General features: G+C 52.7%; 1 protein-coding gene across 3 annotated transcripts; it reads right to left on the reverse strand.

Moving 5' to 3' along the window:
- Positions 1–859: 859 nt before the first annotated feature.
- On the reverse strand, positions 860–20074 carry PLD3 (phospholipase D family member 3). 3 transcript variants are annotated; one of them, XM_043438038.1, is made up of 13 exons: positions 19920–20074; positions 10265–10458; positions 9602–9734; positions 9427–9501; positions 9191–9333; positions 8556–8739; positions 6851–6971; positions 6643–6770; positions 5040–5240; positions 3221–3360; positions 2458–2623; positions 1491–1590; positions 860–1384 (listed from the first exon to the last, which is right to left on the reverse strand). In XM_043438038.1, the coding sequence occupies exons 3-13, from the start codon at positions 9626–9628 to the stop codon at positions 1197–1199; spliced, it is 1473 nt and encodes a 490-aa protein (XP_043293973.1). In that variant the 5' UTR covers positions 9629–9734; positions 10265–10458; positions 19920–20074; the 3' UTR covers positions 860–1196. The 3 variants fall into 3 exon arrangements, with proteins under 3 accessions (XP_043293973.1, XP_043293974.1, XP_043293975.1); XM_043438039.1 differs by having other exon boundaries at positions 10243–10458; XM_043438040.1 differs by lacking the exon at positions 10265–10458 and having other exon boundaries at positions 19920–20067.
- Between the last annotated feature and the right edge of the window lie 49 nt (positions 20075–20123).

Raw genomic sequence — 20123 nt, forward strand, 5'->3', positions numbered from 1 at the left:
CACACCCCGAACAGAAGGGTTTCGGGGTCTGACCTGTGGCCCCCTGGGCCAGAGGGATGCAAGAATGGGGGGCTGCACCCCACTGGCCCTGAGCACGCCCTTGGCCCTGCTGCCTCTGTTTATTTCAATAAAGAACTGTTCAGCAGTACTGCCCCATGCCTGTGCTCCTTGCCTGAGGCCTGAACTGGCATGGGGGGCAAGGTTCAGGGGGGACCCAGGCTCTGCTCTCCAGTACTGAACCCAGTCCACCACAGGCTCGGGCTGCAGCCTGTGCTTGGCACACTGCCCCCTCCCTTAAACACGCTCGGCGCCTGGCATGCAAGAATTCACCATCAGAACATGCTCAGCGTTCAGTAGGTGCCGATCTGAGCTCGCCAGATGCCCAGTTCTCATTGTCTGTTGACCTGTCCTGGCCACAGGTGACAGGCTTGGCATGCACGTATCCATGCTCGGGACATGCGAAATATTAAGTTCACGCTCAGTATCCACGCCAGTGTCCAGACGTGTGAGTCCACCCTCGGGGATAGGGCAGTGGCTTGGCGCGTGCTCATGTGGCTCGGGTCACGCTGAGTGTGCAGCACACGTGGCCCCATGCTGGCTCCAGGAGGCTCAGTTCATGCCCGCCCACAAGGTCACACACCCATGCTCAGCACACACCAGCTCGCGTGCATCATCCACCGAGCGTTCAGCACACGCTGGCCCATGCTGGCCACCCACTGAGGGCTCAGCACACCCCAGCGCACACCAAACCACACTGGCCACATGCTGAGGGCCCAGGACCCACAAAGAGGTCCCCCCAGAGGCTCATGCCAGCTGCCCCTGCCCGACACCCCACCTCACACCACTCAGGCACAGGCTGTACAGACAAGTTATTTACTTCTTATTATGACCTTGGGCCCTCTTTGCCCTGGGAAGTGGGGTGGGCCAGGAAGGGTGGGCCCAGCATGCACCCCCACTTCTCCTCTGGGGGCTGAGCCCTCCTGCAGCTCGGCTGGGTCCTCTGGGGCCACAGCATCAGGCCAGTGGGGGCGGAGGTAGAGATGGGAGGCCGGGGTAGGGGTGGTTGCAAAGGGGAGCCTGTTGGAGCCACAACGGGTCAGACAGAAGCGGGGGGGGCACGGGGACAGGGGATGGAGACCCGGAACACCTGAGCCTGCAGGGACCTTGCAGGCCTGGCCTGGCCATCGGACCGGGCCTCAGAGCAGGCGACAGGCGTTGCCCACGCTGTCGGCGGCAGCGTCAAGGTCATGGCTGTAAGGGGAGTCCCAGTCCCTCAGGAACACGGCCTCCAGCTGGCTCCGCAGGCCACCCCGCCCGTTCTGCGTCACCAGCAGCGAGGTGCCCGCCGTCTCGGTGAAGTAGCTACCAGACCAGTTGGAGGTTCCTATGGGGAGTGGGGGGTCCAGAGAGTCAGGGCCCAGGGCACCACCTGGACCCCCTTCTAACCCCTTCGCCCCGCCCCCTGATCATGGTGCTCCTGGAACACTCACCGATGTAGGTGGCCCGTTCGGTCACCATGTATTTGTTGTGGTTGACGCGGGCATAAGGGATTCGGGCCTGGGCATCGTCCGCAGGGACCACAAAGAGTTTCTGAGAGGGGTGGGGAGATGCAGGGTGAGGACAGAGAAGCCCCTGGGTTGGGGGTGGGGAGTGGAACCAGGTCTTCGAGATTGGGGGCCCTGGGGATCAGAACAGGGCCCAGAGAAGTGCACGTGTGTGTGCAAAGTCATTTTAGTCGTGTCCAACTCTTTGCAACCCTATGGACCATAGCCCACCAGGCTCCTCTGTCCTTGGGATTCTCTAGGCAAGAATACTAGAGTAGGTTGCCATGCCCTCCTCCAGGGCATCCTCCCAACCCAGAGATCGAACCCATGTCTCTTATGTCTCCTGCGTTGGCAGGTGGGTTCTTTACCACTAGCACAGTATGCGAAGCCCTTCAGAGGAGTGGGTCCTCTAAAGACTGGCTCACACGCCACCTGTTCCCTCTAGTGTTAAAAGTGTTAGTCACCCAGTTGTGTGTGACTCTTTGCGACCCCATGAACTGTTGCCTATCAGGCTCCTTTGTCCATGGAATATTCCAGGCAAGAATACTGGAGTGAAAAAAAAAAGATACTGGAGTGGGTTGCCATTTCCTCCTCCAGGGGAATCTTTCTGACCCAGGGATTGAATCGGGTCTCCTGCACTGCAGGCAGATTATTCACCATCGTCCCTGAGGTCTTACCTCAGATGTCCCCCTTTCCTGAAAGTCTTCTGTGACCCTTTAGGCTGTAGCAGGAGCTTCCTCAGGGCTCCCTCATCCTGGCCCTGACCCCTCTGCCCACGCCCTTGATTCCAACCCTGACCTGTGGTCACCACCCCCCTCCGCCCCAATCAGGGCACAGCCTGCTGTGGGTCATCTCTGTCAGATGACAGGTGAGCGCCACAGGAGCTGAGGGGTGGGTCTGGGCAGGTGCTTACCACCTGGATGTCAGAGTGGGTATGGTTGTCACGCAGGGCAGCCAGGGAGAGCAGGAAGGCCCGCATCGAGGGGTCAGAGTGTCCCCAGCAGCTGATCAGCAGGCGTACCTTGACGCCCCGCTCATAGGCAGCCCGCCGCAGCCCGTCGTCAATGGCAGGCCAGAACCTGGGGATGGGGGGTGCAGGGTATGGAGGGAGGCCTCCCCTCACCTTTAGGGCGCCAGGCCTGGGTCCCGCTGCAGTTTCAGAGAGCCCCCATTTCCCAAGACCACCCCATCTCTGGCTCCCGCTCCTGCCCACCCCCACCCAATCCACTCATCGTCTTGTCTGCGGCCCCCAGGCTACCTGCTCTGAACCCCCAGATCCAATCATCCCCCCTTCCTATCCCAGATCTCAAACCCCAACTGTGCCGCCCCAAACCTGAATACGCTCAGTCCCACCTCTCAAGCCCCTCACCCCATATCCCGCCCACACTCCTTGCTTCCTACCCCCAGAAACCCCACATCCTCTGCCTCAAGCCTCCAGTCCCCCCATCTCCATACTCCTTTCCCAATATTCACTTCCTTTTCTCTGTCCCCCTTCCTTGTCTCGAGCATCCAGACCACTCTCCCTGTCACCTCTGTCTCGCCCGGCGGCGTCCCCTCCCTCTGTCCCCTGGCCTTGGCCTCCTGCCTGCTTTCTGGGCCCCATCACTCCCTCTCCCGTCTCCTCTTTCACTCGTGTGGCTTCCGGCCCTGAGCCCTGTCCACGTGCCCAGCAGTACCGGCGTGGGTGGGAGAACTCCATGGTGGGCAGGTAGTTCATGACCGCGATGTAGATGAAACTCCGGGCGTTGTCCACCACGTTGAGCAGGGCCTTCAAGTCTGGGGTGCGGCCACTTGGACACAGCGGTGGGGGTGCACTCTGGGGGGAGAAGGGGACAGTCAAGACACGTCCTTCACAGTGGCCCCCAGCCGTGGACAGCCAGTCAGGAGTCAGGTCCCTGTGTATCTCACTGAATGCTCAGCCTCCGTGAAGGGGAGAGAGAATGACCACGTCCCAGCTCACAGGTGAGCAAATAGAGGCTCAGAGAGGATAAGTGATTTGCCTAAGGTCACAGAGCTGAGGAACGGAGCCAGGGTTTGAACCTAGGCAGTCTGGTTCTAGAACTTAAGCTCTAACCCTGTGGTTCTTGACATGAGATGCCTGGTCAGGCAGCAGCAGCAGCATCACCTGGGAACTTGGTAGAAATGCAAATTCCTGGGCCTCACTGCACAGGGCACACAGCATCAAGGTGTTAGGATGGAGCCCAGGGATCTGGTTTTAACAAGCCCTTCTGGTAATTCTAGTGTGCATGCTCAGGCTTGAGGACCTCTGCTTTAATCTCTTAAAATTTTTTTTTTATTAGCGAATAGTTGCTTTACACTGTTGTACCAGCTTCTTCTTCTGCTGCTGCTGCGGCTGTTTAGTTGCTAAGTCGTGTCCGACTCTCTTTGTGATCCCATGGACTGTAGCCCGCCAGGCTCTTCTGTCCATGGAGATTCTCCAGGCAAGAGGACTGGAGTGGGTTGCCATGCCCTCCTCCAGGAGATCTTCCCGACCCAGGGATGGAAACTGCATCTCCTGCATTGGCAGGTGGATTCTTTACCAGCTGAACCACCAGTGAAGCCCTCTAGTCACTTTTGTCCCTGACTGGCTCACAGCTCACCTCCATGGCATTCCTCATGTTCCCACCCACCCCAGGAGCTTCACCCAGCTCCCTCCACCCTCCCAACAGGTGAGCAAACTTAAGTTCTGAAAGGGGAAGCGGTGATGAGGGAAACTTTACTCCCCAGTGGGAGATCACTGGAGCAAAGGACCCCAGTGAGTTATGTCCCTCCATCCATGCCTTAGTGGGGCCCTTCATGATGACGCTGGGCCTGGCCAGGTGACTTGCTTGGGGGGTCCCAGGTTGGCCACCCCAACTAGTGAAAACATCAACAGCTGAAAACAGCAGTGCCTTGTCGGGAGTGGGTGCAGTCCAATAGAACATTCCACAGTGATGAAAATGTTCTGTATCTACACTGTTCAATATGGCAACCACTTGCTAGGTGTGGCTGCTGAGCCCTTGAAAGGGGGCTAGTGTGACTGAAGAACTGACTTTTTAACTGCATTTCATCTTAATTGATTAAAAATGTGACATTCGGCCATAGTGGACAGTTCAACCAGGGATTGGCCTCAATGAACCCAGCTGTGCCGCCTCATTAGCCCTGCTGCAGCTGCTGCTAAGTCGCTTCAGTCATGTCCGACTCTGTGCGACCCCATAGACGGGGGCCCACCAGGCTCCCCCATCCCTGGGATTCTCCAGGCAAGAACACTGGAGTGGATTGCCATTTCCTTCTCCAATGCATTAGCCCTAAGAGATTGCAAATATTATGATGCAATCATAAGATTTCTAGATGAAACCAAAGCCTAGGGAGGTTGGGACATGGCCCAGGCCCCTGAGTGAGCAGAAGTGACAGCTAGTGGTCAGGATTCCCTCATCCCCATCAAATCACTGGGCAGGGGTGGATGGAGGAGGCCCAGGGAGGGCATGTGGCAGGCCCCTCTTTCCTTGGACTCACCGCCAGGTAGGCCAGAGCAGGGGTTCCATTGAGGCAGATTTCCATTGGAGTCTCTTGATTGTAGCGGGTGTCATAAGGCCGGGGCCAGGTTGACGGGATGGAGCTGCCCGCCTGGCCCAGGAACCAGTAGGCCTCGAAGATCTTGGTCAGGTCTCGAGCTAGGCAGCTGCAGTTGTACATGACCACGCCCAGCTCCTTGACCTGTGGGAGCACAGTGCTGAGCTCCAGGGTGGTGGCCTGGTGGCGGCAGGTGACATGGACCCCTGCAGCCTCTCCTCCTGCCTCCAACAAGTCCCCCTTCCTACCCTTTGCCCTTCTGTCTCCCCCTCTTCCTGCCCCTACCTCCCCTCTTTCTGCCCCTTAGCCCCCATCCTCCTTCCCCCAGCTAAAGCCCTGAGATGGACATGATCTTGACTCAAGACTAAAATCTGAAGTTTTGGCGTAAGTCAGTTACTCCAAAGCTCCAGTTTCCTGAACCTTTGCGGCTTCTACCTTCTACTGAGCTCCTGCTCAGTCTTAGGTCTCCACTGAGGGTTTCCTCCTCCAGGAATCCTGCCTTGACTGCCCAGCCTGTGTCAAGCATTCCTTAGGCTCTCAAGGTTCCTTGGGCCTCCCTCATCACTTTCCCTGGTGACAAACCTGTCTCCCTATTGGACTGGGAGGACTTGCACGAGGGATGTCTCAGCCATGGCTGTATTTTCTGTGTTTTTCCACAGAGTCGGTGGGATTAGGGGCTTCAGCCTAGTCACTCAGTTGTGTCCAACTCTTTGCAACCCCATGGACTGTAGCCCACCAGGCTCCTCTGTCCATGGGGACTCTCCAGGCAAGAATACTGGAGTGGGTTGCCATGCCCTCCTCCAAGCGATCTTCCCAACACAGGAATCGAACCTCGGTCTCCTGCATTGCAGGCAGATTCTTTACTGACTTAGCCACCAGGGAAGCCCAAGAATACTGGTGTGTGGAGCCTCTCCCTTCTCCAGGGGATCTTTCCAACTCAGGAATCGAACCGGAGTCTCCTGCATTGCAGGCAGATTCTTTACCAGCTGAGCTACCAGTGAAGTCCAATTAGGGGCTGGCACAGTATCTATTTGTTGAAGACATGATCACTGCCTCAGCTGTACCCCTTTCCCATCTCATGCTCATTCCTGCAGCTCCTTCAGGTAGCAGATTAACTGTCATCTCCTTTGGGAGTTTTCCTTGATACCCCAGGTTGGGTCCCCCATCCTGACCGTCTACTTGTGCTTCTCCCCATCTCCCATCTCAGCCTTGACCCTTTTGGGTTGACACTGCCTGGTGATAGGCCCATGTCCGCCCTGGACCACAAGTTCCAAGAGGTCTACCTGTTGCCATCACGTTCTCAGCATCAGAACAGGGCTGGGCTTAGAGCAGGCTCTCAGGAAGTGAGTAGTGAAGGTCAAGTGGGTGGACAGGGCCTTGGATGCCATATAAAGGGGCTTCCATGAGCAAGGGGAGGGTGATGGAGGGCTGGGTTGGGGGATGCTTCTAGAGGTCTGGTAGCAGGAGGCGGGGGTACGGTTGGAGGATGGGTGCCCCGTGAGGCAGGGAGTGACCTAGAAGGGCAGTGGGCAGGGCGCAGGCAGACCTGGGTCAGGGAGCGCCAATCCATGTTGGCACTGCCAAGGTAGAAGTGGGTCTGGTCCACCACCCAGAACTTGGTGTGCAGGACACCATGGGTCAGCTTCTGCATGTCCACCATGCGGACCTGGGCACCTGTACCGACAGGGGTGGAGGTCAGGAGATGGCTTGGGGAGCCCCAGACCCAGCCCACCTCCAGTGGCCCCCTAGCTCACCACTTTGCAGCAGGGCCTGCAGGTCTGCCTGGGGCTGAGGCCCATTGGGCTTGCTCACAGTAATGCGGACCTTCACACCTCGGGGTGCCAGAGTCTGCAGCTGCCGGAGGACCTCCTCGCCCTGGAGGGAGGAGACAGCTTTGAGGGAATGGATCAGCTGGTTCTCGAGCCCCACGGAGCACCCCACGGAATTGTTTTGAGATTAGGCTTCTAGATCTGATCAGGCTTTACATTAATACAGTTAGGAAAGGCTTTACAGGTTAAGAAGTTAAAACCTTAATTTATCTGTTTTATTTTTTGGGCTGTGCTGTGCGGCATGAGGGATCTTAGTTCCCCAACCAGGGATCAAACCCGTGCCCCCTATATTCAGAACATGGAGTCTTAACCACTGGACCAACAGGGAAGTCTCTATCTATTTTAATACTTCGCTGCTCTGAGCCCTGTTAGGGTCTCCCTGCCACTCCTGCTCTTCACAGGTCCTTCCCAAGACCCTGACCTGGTAGTTATCCATGTCTGACACAGCAGGGGTCTCTAGGCACCTTGCAGGATGTTGAAGGCACAGCACAGACTTGGGAGTCTGGGAAGACCTGAGTAAGGCTTGAATGATGCCAATAACAGTAACAGTCAATGATTCCCTTGTTTCTACTGTGAGCCAGGCCCCTTCTAAGCCCCTTTACACCCAAACTCTGAATTCTCACAGCTGTCATTGACAAGGCAAGTCTGAGTTTATCCCCAAGTGCAGATGAAGAAACTGAGCGTTTTAGAAATCAACAGGAAAGCAGGATTTGAACTCAGACCGTCTGCCTTCTATGTCTGTGCTTTGTGCTTTGAATCACTCCAGTAGGAACCAGCAGGGCATGGAAGCTCGTACCTTTTTTTTTTAAGGTTGAAGGATCTTAGTTCCTTGATCAGGGATTGAACCTGCACCCTTGGCAGTCTACCACTGGACCACCAGGGAATTTTCAGCTCATATAATTTTTAACTGTTGTGCATTTTTTCCAGGCACTGTTTAATGATCCCCCACAATTTTAATACATTTAAAGTCTGCCTCTGACAGACAGTGCAGCAGGGAAAAGGAAGAAGAGGGACAAATTCACTACGTCTTTCAAAGAAGGGCTTAGCCACCTAGGCTGTTCCTTTTCAAATCTTGAAGTTTTATGCTTTTTAAGTTTGTCTGCAGACCCTAACAAGGTTATCATAGTAAATACTTAAAAAGGGCTGACTCTTGTCAAGCACTGCTGTCGTTGGCTGGGATCAGCCCGTTTCATCTTCACAAGAGGTGAACACTAGATAATGGCCCCATTCTACAGATAAAGAAACGGAAGACTGCGAGATGAGGTGACCTGCCTGAGGTCACAGAGCTGGGAAGCAGGAGCCTGGCTTGAGGCTGGGCTGGTACTCATTCCATGTTTTCATTTCTTTGTGTGACAGGCTCAGGGCAGCTTGTGGATGAGCAGTATCTGCTAGCCTAATCCCTCGTAACCAAACCCATGCCCTGACATTCAGAGGCCTCCAGATGACCATGACAAAATGCCCCCAGTCCAGCGGGCATTGTGAAGACAGTTGCTTCCAAACACTTTTGTCCAACCCACTACGTGAGACATGCCAGTCTGTCTCCTGGGCTGGAGGGAAACCCCTTTCATCTCCCTGCCTCTGATGCCTCCCACCACCCCTGCTGCCATCCAGGGCCCAGGTTGCCAGGTACCTGCTGAGCAGAGGGTTCCTGAGTGTGGGTGTCATTGTTGGTGAGAGTCCAGTAGAAGGAGGCAATGTCCAGGCTGCTGTGGGCACCAGCAAGCAGGCCCAGCCAGGCCTGGCTGGTGGAGGGGTTGCTCGTGGAGGCATTGGGAAAGTCCAGGCCCTCGGGAATGCTCTCTACCAGCACTGCTCTGGGTGGGGAGGCGGGGAGGGAGGGAGGCAGAATCAGCCATGGTGGGCTAGACTGTGAGTGCTCACTTGTCTGCCCACAGAGGATGGAAGACTATATGTATTCGTGTGTGTGTGCATTTGTCTCTCTAGATTTGTGGAAGGTTGTGTGTATGTGTGTGTGTGTGTGTCTGTCTGTCCATGGATGTGGATGGAAGATGCCATGTGTGTCTATGTGTGCCTGTCTGTTCTCAGAGGCATAGAAGATGACGCTGTGGTTGCCATGGCAACAGTGTGGGTGAAGCGGGTGGGCACAGAAGGAAGAACTGTGACGGTCCATTTGGGAGTCTCTGCCACCCCCTTATTCTTCTTGACCACTAGGTGCAGGCCCTGCGTAGTGCGTGTTGAAGTGTCCCTGGCCTGGCAGGGCCCCTCCCCCCACCATCCCAGGCACCCACGCCCCCCTCCACTTACTCGCAAGGGTCATAGCAGGGGGCTGGGCGCTGATTGGGCCCAAAGAGATGCAAGTCGCCGTATTCCCATAGAAACAGCTGAGTCATCAGGGCACCGAAGCCCACAACCGCCAGGATAAGGACCAGAAGGACCCAACGGGCTTTCTGCGGGGGAGGAGGAGGCGAGCAGTCAGCCCAAGGAGAGCAGCCCAGCCCACAGCCTCCAGAGACAGTCTGAGGGTGGCGAGGGGCACCTACCTTTTCTGCAGCTTTCCATGCCTCGATCTCATTCATGGGCAGTTCGTTGGCAGGTTCCTCTGCAGGCACCTTCAGCTGGGGCACACGGATGGGGGTGGTGGTGACAGGTCAGCTCAGCAAGGCCCCCACCCTCTCCTGATCCGGCCCCTCCTCCCTGGGTCCCCCATCCACCTACCTCCTGGTACATCAGTTTAGGCTTCATCGTGCCCGGGAGTCAGGGGTTATGCAGATCCCAGGTGCCAAAGTGGGTGTGTCAGGGTCTCCAAACTGCGGGGACCAGAAGCTGGCACTGTGTGGGGTGTTCTAGGCTTTTGGGGGACATTACAGAAAACGGATCAGCCTCGGGCTCACGGGACTCACTGGGTAGCCTTGTCTGTGATCACGGGGGCTACTGGCACTGCGCCCGCCACCCTTAAAGGAGGAAGCTGACTGCTGGTCAGTAGGGATTTCGAAATCCCTCAAAATCCAACCCCTCTGCCTTCCTCCTATCCCTCTGGGGTGTCCTCCCTGCCTCGCTTTAGTGCCCACCATGCCCCCCTGAGCGCCCACCCTGCCTGTCGTCAGCACTTGCACTGCTCCCAATTTAGCACCTTCCCTTCTCCGAGCCCTATCCTACACACTCCCAAAATGACAGCTCCGGACTGGGTCAGCGGAGCCCTTCCGAGCCCTGGGATTTACCCTGAAGTCATTTTCCAGGTAGCTCCTTTAACCTCACACTCAGGTAACCACTAGACAGCTCAGGCCAAGAGCCCAAGACCATCGGGGCCTCCCTGTCAGCTCCCACCCCATCCCCCCAATCATCCTCCCCTACCGTACCCCAGAGGGGCCTCGGCCTCACTCGGCAGACAGCTGCTGCTACCTCCACGGGGCCCCAGCTTCTGCCCCAACAGGCTGAGCAGGGGCGGGAGGAAGGAGGGGGCGGGGCCCAAGGGGCTCCGCCCACTGCAGCGGGGAGTCTGCGCAGTGAGCGCGCCGGTCCGGGCTCACCGCAGGGAGAGGGGGGGCCGGCCCCCAAGATACGGTCTAGCCAACCTGGCGGGGGTGGAGAAAGAGCACAGGTCTGAGCGATGGCTTCGCTAGGCTCCATCCTAGAGCCCCCCCAATATGGGTTAGGGAGGACTCAGGTAAAGAGAAAAAAGAGCCCCCCCATCTTTTCTCGGCTATAAAACCTGTGAATATTTGTACCGTGGGCATGTATTACCTAGTCAAAAACAAATACATAAATAAGACTAATGATTTTTAAAATTATAAAATAAAATGGAATGATCAAGGCTGAACAACATGATTTAGGGATGTAGCCACAAAATCAAGACACAGCCCACGCTATGGGAGGGGAAGAGCGCGCGGTGTGATAAGGGGATGGTGGGTTTTCTGTTATAATCTGTATTGCAGTCTGTATGTGATTTTTAAAAAAAGGCCAACTGATATTTTGATAGGGATTTTTTAAACGTTTCTTACCAGTCTGGGGGCGGAGGTTGGGGGGGAATGGATACATGTATACGTGTGACCGAGTCCCTTCCCTGTTCACCTAAAACTACCACAACATTGTTAATTGGCTATATCCCAATACAAAATATTTTTGGTGTTTAAAAAAAAAAAAAAATCCAGGCTCCAGCTGAAGGGATAAGGAGGGTTTCCCATTTACCATCTCATATCTCCAAAGCAGAATTTAAGGCCACAGCTGGAGAAATAAGTTGGAGGGATTCCCCCTTTCCCACCCACCTTTCTCAATGAAAGAGGGGCAGGACCCCCTTTCCCCTACCCAGGCAGGAAGTGCACAAAGGTAGAGAAGGGTTATTATTGAAAGAAGCAACAGCGTCAGAAGTGGTTGCCTTGACAACAGGATTTGGGGGTGCGTCAGGATTGCTTTTTATCCTACGCCTATTTTCTTTTCTAAAATCGTGACATATGAGCGACTTACAGAAAAGAAAAATATCTGTGCGGGTTAAAAAAATAATTATAGAGAGAACACAGGTGTTGCCACGTCCCATGTTTTCTCACGTTTTAAAAAATTCATTCCACGCATTAATGTGATTAAAAAAAAAAAAAGGAAATTTCAAAGGGAGTTCGGTTCGCCCCTCACCACAAGATCCAGCCTAGATCTGAAAGGATAAATTGAAAACCCCTTCCCCCTCAACGTCTGATCCCAGTTTGGTTAAAGGCAGAAGAGCACAAGTAAGTATTCCCCCACCCCCACCCCATCATAGGGAGCCAGCCAAAAAGGGGATGGATCCAGCGAGGGATGGCAACAGATCAAGCTTATCTGATCTCCGGGTAGGTCACCAAGAGAAGCAGAAGGTAACAGTCTTCGATAAGGCTGACCGCAGGCTGGAAGGGTGGGGGAGGGGAGGCATGGCGCAGGAAACAAGTTTGCCTTTTATTTATTTGCAAAGCCCTTGGTGAGAAATGTTTTATTTAAGACTATGTGGTTGGAACAGAAGGTGAGATGAAATTAGGGACGCTAGTAGTAGTATTAGTTGCTCATTTGGGTCCGACTCTTTGCGACCCCACGGACTGTAGCCCTCCAGGCTCCTCTGTCCATGGGATTCTCCAGGCAAGAATACTGGAGTGGGTTGCCATTCCCTTCTCCAGGAGGGAAGCTAAGATCAACAGAAACAAAACTGGGGAAAAGTAGGGCTGGAAGATGTGAGGGATGGCGCACAGCATGGTGAGGCAGGGGAACTGGGGTGGCCGCTGATAAATCAAAAATAGGAAGAAAATAAACTCAATGGACATGAGTTTGAGCAAGCTCTGGGAGTTGGTGATGGACAGGGAAGCTGGGTGGGGTCGCAAAGAGTCTGATGTGACTGAGCGACTGAACTGAAGATGCATTTTATTCAGTTTGTTAGTAACCTTTTGGCTTTCAAATTGTGCTGTGATGACAAATCTTTACTGATGGGTTGAGTTTTGACTTGCTATATTTTTATCAAAGCAAACGCACCTAGCGTACTTACAAAGAAAACCAGTACTGGAGAGGTGGTATAGGTTGCGTTAGATTGGTGAGGCAGTTAATACTTGTGGCATCCGGAGCCAGATGCCTGATCTTAATATGAACCTCAGTATGTATGTGATTATTTGATTTCAGAGAACTGACAACGCATCTGTGCCTTAGTGTCCCCATCTGCAAAATGGGCAAAGTAAAAATACCACCTACTTTTCACAAGGCTATTCATTAATTTTGCACACCTTTATTGTGCACCAGGTATTGTTTTAAGCACCGGGGACATCACTGTGAACAAAACAGACTTCAATAAAGACAGACAAAAAAAAAAAAGTAAATTATATGTTATAAGGTAGTAAGTGCTATAGAGACTCAGGGAAGAGGGATGGGGTTGGGGTGGGGGTGGGATTACTTGCATTTGAAAATAAGGAGGACAAGGAAGGCCGCATAGGGAAAGGGATACCTGAGGAAAAAACTTCAAGGAGGGGAGGAAGAGAGCTACAGAACAGTATTCTAAGCACAGAGAACAGCCAGTGCAAAGGCCCTGAGGCAGCAGTATGCCTATGGGGATAGAGAAGAGGCTTGTATCTGTAGTGGAATGGCAGTGAGGGGAGGGAGAGGAGGTGAATCAGAGGTCACAGGACCAGATTATGTAGAGCTACCCGGACTGTGGCAAGAATGGGGCCAAGGGTAGGTTTTGGGCAGAGGAAATATGATCTCCTTTGGGGGTTGTAGTGAGTTGAATGGTGGCTTCAAAATTGGTAAGTTGGATGTGGTCATCACTCTTGGAACTTGTGAAAGTGACCTTATTCAATGGACCTGGAGTCTCATTATATACATTAGCATATGACACACTCAGAGGCGCCATGACAGTTCCAAGGCTGGCCATTAAAGGGCCAAAAGTGGATGGTGGCCCAATTCCTGGAAATCTCCCCACCCTTTCTCCAAGAGTTAGAACAATCCTCCTACTCATTAGCCTATGTAATTACCCAGCCCAGGGACCTCCCTGCTGGTCCAGTGATTAATAAGACTCAGCACTTCCACTGCAGGGAGCATGGGTTTGATCCCTGATGGGGGAATTAAGATTCTTCATGCTGCCCAGTGCAGCCAAAAAAAAGAAAAGAAATTACTCAGCCCATAAAAACCAACCACTCCCTATTTCGGGGACTCTTGCTTTCTGAGATGGCCCACACTCTGTGGAATGTGTTTCTCCCAGGGCCGTTCTTGCTTCTTGAGATGAACCACATCCTGTCTACGGAATGTGTCTCTCTCTAAATAAGTCCACTTTTCACCTATCACTTTGTCCCTCACTGAATTCTTTCTGTGCTGAGATATAAAGAACCTAAGCTTCATTAAATCCTGAGACCAGGTGTGTGGTTTAGATGAAAAGAAAGTGGATTTCAGTCCCAGTTTGGATTTTGGCTGTGTTTTGAGTCCCAGCCTGTAGGACTGAACTGTAGTTCCACCAGCCCATTGAATAACTCCCTGTCTCCTTGGCACGTGCCTTGTCTGACCCTGGGTGTGACACCATAGCCCAGGGACAAGGAGGAAGCAAAACCCACCTGTGTTGGGTCACAGTTCCCTCAACACCCCCACCCCCAGTGAGGGTGGGAGACTTGATCCTCCTTCCATAGCAGTGCTTTGAACTGATGAATCTAGGGTTTAAATCCCACCTCTGTCACTTTTTTTTAAAGAAATTTTCTGATACATATACATATATACACACACACACACACATATATATATATATATATATATATATGTGGCTGCACCCGGTCTTAGTTGCAGCACGTGGGATCTTTAGCTGTGGCATGTGGGATCTAGTTCCCTGACCAGGGCTTGAATCTGGGTCCCCCCTGCTTTGGGAGCATGGAATCTCAGCCACTGAACAGCCAGAAGCCCTCTGTCACTTTCATATTCAGTAACATTGGGCACAGGGCTTTATTTCTCTGAGCCCTGCTGGCCTCATTCATAAAAAGAGGTTTGGGACTTCCTTGGTGATTCAGTAAAGACTCTGTGCTTCCACTGTATGGCGTGCAGGTTCGATCCCTAGTTGGGAAACTAAGGTCCCGTACACTATGTGGCATGGTCAAAAAAAAAAAAAAATCACTTAATGCCTGTCTGGGGAGTGGTGGCTGGTTTAAGAGGGTGGGCCTCACAGTCCCCAAGCCCTTGGTTCATATCTCAGCTCTGTGCTTTACGTGGAGAAGAGGCTACCTTTTCTGAGCCTCACTTGCATTCTCAGAACAGCAGGGAGACTAATATACCAACATGACATTTGCTGGGCAGAGTCAATGACCATCCACAGCAGTCAGTTCAGATAGATACAAGCTGGCTGGTGAGTTGTGTCCCCTAGTACCCTGAACACACTGTTTATCACAGATAAACTTATATATGTGTCCCTTGAAAAGCTAAGTCTATGTCTGATTTATTCCTACCCACCGAGTGCCCGGCACATTGTAACCACTCTAAATGTTTGTTTTTCTTCTGAAACCAGAAGAAAAGAGCAGTAGAAGGGAGAAAAGACTTTCTTAGATGTCACTTTAAGATTCAGTGACACTGGTTCAGTAGGTAGCTTGTGTTCTGAGCCTGGGGCAATAGTGTAGATGGTGGAGCTTCAGCCTGAGGGTAAAATTCAGGGTGGGCCACTTAGCTGCTGAAGCATATCTGAAGCACTGGACAGGCCAGACCTTAGGAAACATTTACAAACCTAGGGACCTTCAAAACAGACCTGTTCTTGGGTTTAAAGGGGCCAATTTTCATTTGATTATGCAGACCCCTTTGGACGGACCGCACAACCATCTGTGGTCAAGTCTACAGAAAACAGTACAGAGCACTGGTTTTGTAAATGTTTTTGTTTTGTTTTTAGCAGTAGATCTTTTACTTCAAAGGACCCCAGAAGGTGTCCCTTCTAGGGATAGAAGATGCTTGGTCTGAAAAACAAGTAAGTAAAGAAAAAAAAAAGCAAAAAAGGCACACACGAATCCCCCCACCCCGTCATGAATGGTGCATACTTGGGAAGTGGAACTCAAAAGCTGTCCCATCCCTACTCAAACCCCCTCTGTGGCTGCCCACTGCCTTTGGGACAAAGTGCACCTGTCTTATGATGCCCTCCTGGGCTCTCCATGGACAGCGCCTGTGGACCTTCCCCATCTGACAGTTTTGGTTCCTCTGACTCCAAAGCTGTCTCTGACTCATCTCTCTTCTCTGAACTTCAGCTCTGCAAGTCCCATGGCCTCCTAGATACCTCCACCCAGGTGTCCCTAAGCCCCTTATACCCATGTCTCCAATTGTCCTTAGCATCTCTCCCAAACCTGCCCCTCCCCTGAGTCCCCATTCCCAGGACAGCTGTCCTACCCACCCTTCAGGTCTCAGCCTGTGTTCTACCTTCCTCAGAAAGCCCTGATGCCCCCAGAGTCCTGGGTCCCCCACAACTTATCCATTTGGCCTCCCAAGAGTGTCTCCCACCCACCCCTTTCCCCTCCCCTCCAAGGCCATGAACTGGCCTCTCTCACCTGGGTCCCCATTCTACCTGCCTCCTGTGGCTCCCAGCCTCCACTCAAACACTTCTAATTCCCATCTGAGTCTGGCTTGCCCCTCCCCTCCTCTGTGGCCCTCCAGTATCCATAGGATAAAGTCTCAGCTTCTCACTGTGGCTCCCAGAGCCCTTTCCTTGATAACCTTTTGGGCTTATGCTCGTACCATTCTCCATGGCCTAGTCATATTTAATATCTTTCAGTTCCTCGAACTGAAACCACACATTTACCACCAAACCTGCCCACAGCTGCCCCTCCTGCCTGGCATACCTTTCTCTCTTCATGTTGCTCACTTCTATCAGCTTATGTACCACCTCCTCTAGGAAGCCCTCCCTGACTCCTTGGCTGGTCCAGACATCCTCCATGGGATTGGCAGTCCCCTGGACTTATCAATCCTAGCCCGGACCCCTCTGCCTACGTTTCTCCCAACCTGGCCCTGACCACTGGACTGTCACTACCTGATGATGGGTCCGGAATCCATGAGGGGAGGGCCGGGCTGGCTGTCACTGCTGTATCCCCCATGTCACCCAGCACAGGGACAGTACATGGCAGATGCTCAGTGGCCAGTTCATCCATCTATTCATTCAACTAGTATTTATTCAACTACTGCTGACAAGCCCTATCTAGAAATTGGAGATGCAGCACAGAAAAACAGAAAAAAAAAAAAAAAAAGTCCCTAGGAAGGAAGAAATTCTGTCGAGGGAGTGAGACAATAGATCAATGAGTGAATCGTACACTGTGTACCTGGGAGAAAAAGGGACAAGGGAGGGGTGCTGTGGCATCACAGCAAAAGTGGTTGATGTCGCTACTCGAAAATAACAACAGGGACTTCCCATGGTTGAGATGCCATACTTCCAACACAGGGGGGACAGGTTCAATCCCTGGTCGGGGAACGAATATCCCACAGGCTGTGTGGCCCCAAAACCCTCCCCTCAAATCAAACAAATGAAAAAAAAAAAAAACCACATCTGGGGGAAAAAAGCATTATTATCCCTGTTTTTCAGATGAGACAGGGCTCAGGGAAATCACTGCCCATGTCACACAGGGTTGATCTGTCGGCTGGGAATCTGATCCCAGAGCTCAGTTCTGTTCCAGGGCACTATATTGTCAAACCAACTCACAAACACAAAATAAGGTGGAGTGTCTTTTCCTTGCTACCCTCCAAGAGGTCTGTGGCTGTGGAAGGGTAGGATATGGGAGAGACAGTGGGGATCCTTATGTTTATTGAACCAGGCACTGCTCAAAACACTTTATATATTCAATTCTCACAACAGTGTTTTCATTTTCTTTTGTTTTAGCCTAACTGCCCCCAGGTGACTCTCTGGTAAAGAATCCACCTGCCAACGCAGGAGACACAGGAGATGCAGGTTCCATCCCCGGGTTGGGAAGATGCCCTGGAGTAGGAAATGGCAACCCACTCCAGTATTCTTGCCTGGGAGGTCCCATGGACAAAGGAGCCTGGTGGGCAACAGTCCATGGGGCTGCAGAGAGTCAGATACGACTTAGGGGCTCAACAACAACAAACAGATAAGGGAACTAAAGACCTAGGGCGGTTAAGTCATTGGCATAAAGGGACAAAGCCAGGAAGCCAGGATTCGAGCCCAAGCTCCCTAGGGTGCTGGGTATATACAGCCCCCTCTCCTGCTATCTAATATCTGTAGACCTGTGGTTCCCTCCCTCCCTCCCAAATAGGCTCTCAAAACCTCTACCGACATCTCCTTCTCCCCCCCCTCAATCTTTGAGAAGGACATTGGAAACTTTCTCCAAGTATAAAGGATATGAGTGCAGCTTTAAAAGAGGACTTCAGTTGTTCTTCCAGCCAGGCTGCTCTTGCCAGTCCATCCTTGGTAGAAGTTCTCCAGCTGCTGCTGTGGCTTCATGTCACATCAGATCACATTCCTCCTCTCTTCCAAACCCGCCTCACTCAGAGTAAAGCCAAAGTCTTCTCCACGGCCCTTGAGACCCCAGGGGACCTTCCCCCATCACCCTGCTGACTTCATCCCCCATCCCTCTCCTCCCTCACTGGCCTCCTCACTACCCCTTAGGGATGCCATGCAGGCTCCTACCTCAGGGCCTTTGCACGTGCCATTCCCTCTGCCTAGAATGGGGCTACCCTGGTGTTTCAGGTGGTAAAGAATCCGCCTGCAAGGTGGGAGACCTGGGTTCAATCCCTTGGTTGGGAAGATCCCCTGGAGAAGGGCATGGCTACCCACTCCAGTATTCTTCCTTGGAGAATTCCATGGACAGAGGCGCCTGGCCGGCTACAGTCCATGGGGTCACAGAGTGGGACACAACTGAGCGACTAACACTTTTACTTTCTGCCTAGAATGCTGCTCTTCCCCCAGAGAGCCATGTCACTCTCTCCCCCTCTTCAAGTCTTTGTTCAAATGTCACTAGGTCACCCTACTTAAAACTACAATCTCTGCATTCCCTACCCACCCCCCAATATATCATATCATCTACTTACCCATTTGTGTATTGTCTCTTGCCATTGCTATTAACAGAATGTAAACTCCATGAGGCCAGGGAATCTGTTTTGTTCACTCATGTGTCCCCATGCCTAGCACAATCTTGGGCATGTAGAACACGCTTAACAAATATCAATTGAATGAATAACTTGTATTTGCATTCCCATATTACAGATGTAGTAACTGAGGCACTGGGACCCTAAGCCACCCGCCCAAGTTCATGTAGCTATATAAGTACTAAATGCTAAAACCAAGATTGGCACCTGAGGGGTTCCAATCCCCTGCACACACTGTAATGACTGTCCTCTTCAGCCTTGCTAAGGCAAGCTGAGTGACTAAGACATTCACCTCTTCACCTGGGGATTTAGGGTTGCTGAGGTTTGATGGTGTGGTGAGACCTGCCTCATCTCTCTGTATCCCTGATTTTATGAGTCAAGGGAGGGTTGGGTCTAAGCTACCTAGAGTCTTTCCCCCCACCAAGCCCTGCCCGACTCCTGCTATGGGCTAAGTGCTCTCAATTTGAGGATGGGAAATCAGTCTGTCCACCAAGGTAAAGAGGGAGAGACTAATATTGACATGCGCAAGGCTCTTAATGGCTAGTGGGCCACCCTCCCAGGTGTGGTGACGTGGCGGAGGGGAGGACAGCTTGGAGACTGTGACGTGGGACAGCACGGGTTGGCTGCTGCAGCAGAACTTGTCAGGATATAGAGAGTGTGACACCTCGGGAATCATGAGGGTAGCTGGGGGGTGGGGGAGAGTGACAATGAGGAGGGGATGAAGGTGACTGGATGAGGGTAAGGGTGAGATGATTAATCGTATTAGCCACATCGAGCTAGGCATGTCACCAGAATAAACTCACAGGACCCTCACTCTCATCCCTGACATAGGTGTCCCTGTGTGGATTTTACAAATGAGGAAGCTAAGTTGCAAAGGTGTGATGAGATGGTCAAGGTTACCCAGAGGTTTAGCGATGGAGCCAGAATAACGGGCTCTAGTACCTGGTATGTGAGAGGTGACATGGGGAAAATGACAGAGACATGAAAAGGAAAAAAAAAAACAAAACTCCTAATGGGGAAACACTAGAAGCATTAGGCACGGACAGTGGCTGTCAGAGAAGCAAAGGTGACAGGTGATTGACGGAGACATAAAGGATGAGAAAGACAGAAAGGAAACGTAAGTGTGGTTTACACAGGGGACAGGAGGCGTGCGAAGGTGACAAGGGGGTATGATGACGATTTATGAGAAGGACATTGTAAAGGAGTAGCAGCAACAAAAGAGATGTGTAGGCGACAGGAGAAGGCGACACGACAGGAGAGACATTTGGTGGCCATGGAACTTAAAAAGAACGAAATCTTGTTAAGGGGATTGATGGCGACTTTAGGAGAGTGGTGGAAACACAAGGGAGTGATAACGATTTAAGCAGGATGCAACATAACGGGAGGAACGGAGACATAAAGGGACAGAGGACGATATGAGAGGAGAAATGCATGATAAAGGAAGGACAACATGAAGGCAGCCGAGGCGCCGCGCGCCCAGATCGCACATTACCTGCACTCCACGTTTCCCACTCCGGGACCCAGCCCCGCTCGTACCTTCTAGGCTGGAACCCCGAGCGCCACCCCCCCACCCAAACCCCGCCGCGCGCAGGCGCACTCCGGCTGGACTGCGGACCCGCGGGGGCCAAGCAATTGCTTTTCTCATTGGCCGCGCTCCTCGCTAGCGCCGGGCGGGGGAAGCGCCTGGGAGACTGCG

Source organism: Cervus canadensis, chromosome 18 (genome assembly GCF_019320065.1).
Source record: "Cervus canadensis isolate Bull #8, Minnesota chromosome 18, ASM1932006v1, whole genome shotgun sequence".
NCBI lineage: Eukaryota > Metazoa > Chordata > Mammalia > Artiodactyla > Cervidae > Cervus > Cervus canadensis.